Source organism: Sesamum indicum, linkage group LG8 (genome assembly GCF_000512975.1).
Source record: "Sesamum indicum cultivar Zhongzhi No. 13 linkage group LG8, S_indicum_v1.0, whole genome shotgun sequence".
Lineage (NCBI taxonomy): Eukaryota > Viridiplantae > Streptophyta > Magnoliopsida > Lamiales > Pedaliaceae > Sesamum > Sesamum indicum.
Window position 1 is genome coordinate 5,400,360 of NC_026152.1, and position 3,963 is coordinate 5,404,322.

The following is a 3,963-nucleotide window of genomic DNA, read 5'->3' on the forward strand; positions in this document are numbered from 1 at the left end:
GACAGGGAGAGGGACAGAGGCAGGGAGAGAGACAGGGAGAGGGACAGAGGCAGGGAGAGAGATCGCTCTCGCGATCGTGACCGAGATCGAGAGAGGGAACGAGAAAGGGGCAGAGACAGAGATAGAGATAGAGACAGAGAGTCGATAAGAGAAAGGGACAGAGAGAGGGATAGAGATAGGAGGTATGATTATGATAGAAGGTCCCGAGATAGCTATAGGAGGGATTACGATAGCCATAGGAGCGACCATGATGAACACTATCACAGAGAAGGTAGCTCCCGCCGTAGCAGGAGTAGGAGTAGGAGCCGGAGTACAAGTCGGAGCATTTATGGACATGACCAGAGTCGTCCTAGTCCCTCTGGACACGACAGCAAGGAGAAGGCATCTGCATCTAGTAATCTTGCCAAGCTTAAAGATCTGTACGGTGACTTGAGCAATCAAAAGGAGGATGCTGGCAAGGACAAGGGTCCTAACAGGCCTAGTGGTACTGAGGAGGTGATCAGACTCGGGGGTTCTACGTGGAGGTAGGAAGGAGTAATTGTGTTTCTGGTCCGTGGACTTCCACTTCTTCACCATTTAGATGGGCACATTTTATATTTCGAACTCGGACAAGATTCAAGAAAATGACTGTTAATCGTAGCTATCTATGTTTGTATCATCCTCATTTCCAGTCATGCGATGAGTGGAAAGATTTGTATTGAAATCTTTTTTTCAATTTATTGACTATACGTTTGGAAGACAAATAACTTGGTTTCAAATCTTTGCTGAAATTTTTAGGCCTTTTCGTCTACATAGTGCGGGAGATTTGACCAATTTCCAAAGAGAGGAGATAGCCTGGCTTTGTAATCACTATCTATCTATATATATATAGCAGAACGAAGATTGAGCAATTTGGTTCAATACACTAAATATATTTTTTTGGTGTTTTTGAATTTTTTATTTACTCTGAAAAAAAATTATTGGTTAGAATATTATTTATTTTAATTTATATGATGCATTTATCCAAATCTTATTTCTAAGATTCTAATAATCATAAGAAAATCTCATTATTAAAAATATCTATTTTGTAATTACCTGAAATATTATCTTCAATTAATTTTAGTTTATATTTTATTGATTAATTAAATTTGTATATATATTTATCTATATATAGCAAAACGAACTTTAATTGCGACTGAGTTAATTTTAACTCAATACTAATGTTTTTATAAAATTGATTTTTTGAATTATAGCAAAAAAACTCATTGATTGGAGACTTTGTATGATATAAATTAATCAAGAATTTTTTTTGTATTTAAATTAATCAAGAATTTTTATGATAGATTATAAATTATTTTATATTTATTTTAAATAAATTCATACTTTAGGATTATATACTTTAAATTAATTAAAAAAGTTGTATTTATTTAATTTCACTTAATCCAAAATTTTATCTTCAAGATTAGGATATATATCTATATTATATATATATATATATATATAACGGTCTTCCACTATAAAAATTGTATAACTTTTAACCGGATATTAAATTTTGATAATTTTGCATTTTATATCAAATAAGAAAATACAATATATATATATATATTCTAATTAATATAATAAATGTTGCATGTATCCCTAAATTTAAGCCTACGTATAAGATTATAATTTCAAAATAAAAATATTTATCTAATATCTTATCTATTCAACGACATACCCTTGACATTAGCATTTTGTACTTTTCCTTATTTATATATCACTTTTCTTTTGTGATTGGTTTGATTTTACTTCTTCTTTTTGTTGTTTTATTGATGAAGCTAATGGTACTTTTTTCCTTCTTTGCAGTCTACACCATTACAGTTTGTTGTACTTTTAGTATATTCTCAAGTTCTCCAACCAGGTGATATTTATTCTTTCCCTGTTCATTATGTTATTATTGTTTTCTGAGTCAGCTTCCTAATTTATTTCAATCTTTAAACTATAAATTAATTAATTTCTTAACTTTTTGTCCAAATTTTAGTTTCCTGACATATCATCAAGAAAATTGGTAATTTTTTTCCCAAAAAACAATTGTAATATGGGTAAACAATAATTTATCCCAGGTGATATTGAAAATGAGCATGATACCTCCCTATTTCCTGTACTTTTTCAAATGAATCAATTTTTTACCTCCCTATATAAGGGGGTAAATTGCTTCATTTTAAAAATCATTGGGGGTTGAATTGTTGTATTTAAAAAAATATAGAAAGATAAATCGCTATTTATTTTTTCATAAGGAGATAATTTGTTAATTTACAATATCACAAAAGGATTGCTTGCATTTTTTTTTATTGAAATATAGATGCTCGAATCGTGAATGATGTTACAAGCTCTGAAGAATGAGCCACTGGCATTTTATAGTTTAACCTTTTAAAGGTATAATTAAATCTACCTATATACAAAACTTATCAGAAAAGAATCATTTCATATATATAAAAAATATTAACTTCTTTCATGAATTTTTACTTAACATGGTACGTTATCTTTGAATAACTTTATGTGCTATTTTTTATTGATAATTTTTATGATTTATATAATAATAAATGTTGTTGATTCAATACATATATTCATTTGCTGATTACGTTTATAGTGACTCTTTGAACAGTATAGTAATATAATATTTATTTTCTAATTAACCATATTAATATGTTTTTAAGGATAGATTACAAATACATAATTTCAAGGTTTTGGCTATTGAGTGTCATATGATGTTTTCTTCACTTCGCCCCCCTTTCAGACTGATTCCTTCTAGCTTCTCGGCGAGAAGGTTGGCACAAAAGCAGCGAATTCTATCACTGGATTCGTCTGGGATGTAAAATATATCTCTTCTCACCATCCCCATAGTGTATGAGACAAATGTATGCATTTCGATTAGGGTCGTGTTCTATGGTTACGATTCTAGCAAATATGTCTTTTTCATTCCGTCGAAAATTGATTTTACGGTATAGACGCTTATGACCTCCCCCTATTAGCTGATGGTTAAGGTTAAATACAGTGGACTCCTCCTTGTCCCCCTCATAAAGAGGGTTCATGCTGCCCTTGGCCATTGTAGGGTAAAGTCTCCCAAGCACCTCGTATGGTAAGCTAGGATTGGAAAAAGTAGGTAATGTGATGTTTTCTTAAATAAACAAAAAAAGGTTGGTTTGATATATTTTGAAAAGTTCAATAATTGTAGCTTCTGTAATAAAAATCTATTTTCATAGATAGAATAAATCAATATAAAGCACTCATGTGTATAGTTTTCATGCCTTGATACATGAGCATTGGTAATTTTTAGTCAATCATATCGTCTTAACTTTCAAATGCTTTTCTAACTCTTATACTAAGATCTACTTGAATTTTTTCAATATAAGACTATAAATTTTTACATAAATTTTAGAAATCAATTTTCTTTTAGTTTTTCTTTATAATTGTTTTGCCTTTCTTTTCACTACAAAGAAGGTGGAATGTGTTATGGCCATATGGCCGTTTCAAAACACACGGCCTTTGTAACAGATTGGACGTACTGACGTCATTAAAAGGGTAATAAAAGTGAAATTATTTTGTAACGGCGAAAAATCATTACAAAAACCATTACTCGAATCTGTATGCCTAAAATTTGTTAGAATTTGTAGGCCGTCACTAATTTGCTATAGTTTTTGTAATAATTATTTGGTCAAATAATCAGCCATTACAATAGTAGCGGCAAAAACGTTGCAAAATATACAAAACGAAGGTGTTAAAAAATCGTAACATTAGAGACGGTTTCTTTTTTTTTTTTTTGTGTAGGCCGTTACAATATAACGACTATATTTTCTAACGGCTATCTTAGGCGTTCTAAAGGCTGTTACAAAAGCCGCTGCAAAAGAACTTATATATGTATTCAATTTATTTAATTTCATTTCATTTGTTGTAGAAACTCTTATACGAACCACACACACTCTCAATATTCTGATTTTCATGCAT

At 30.6% G+C, this 3,963-nt stretch overlaps 1 protein-coding gene across 1 annotated transcript in view; it reads left to right on the plus strand.

Annotated features, from left to right (window-relative positions):
• The window catches only part of LOC105167773 (pre-mRNA splicing factor SR-like 1), a 5,168-nt gene extending 4,278 nt beyond the window's left edge, over window positions 1-890 (plus strand). The window contains 1 exon segment of the mRNA XM_011087589.2: window positions 1-890. This exon segment is cut by the window's left edge and continues 10 nt beyond it. Within this exon segment, the coding sequence (XP_011085891.1) occupies window positions 1-528 (528 nt within the window). The 3' untranslated portion in view covers window positions 529-890.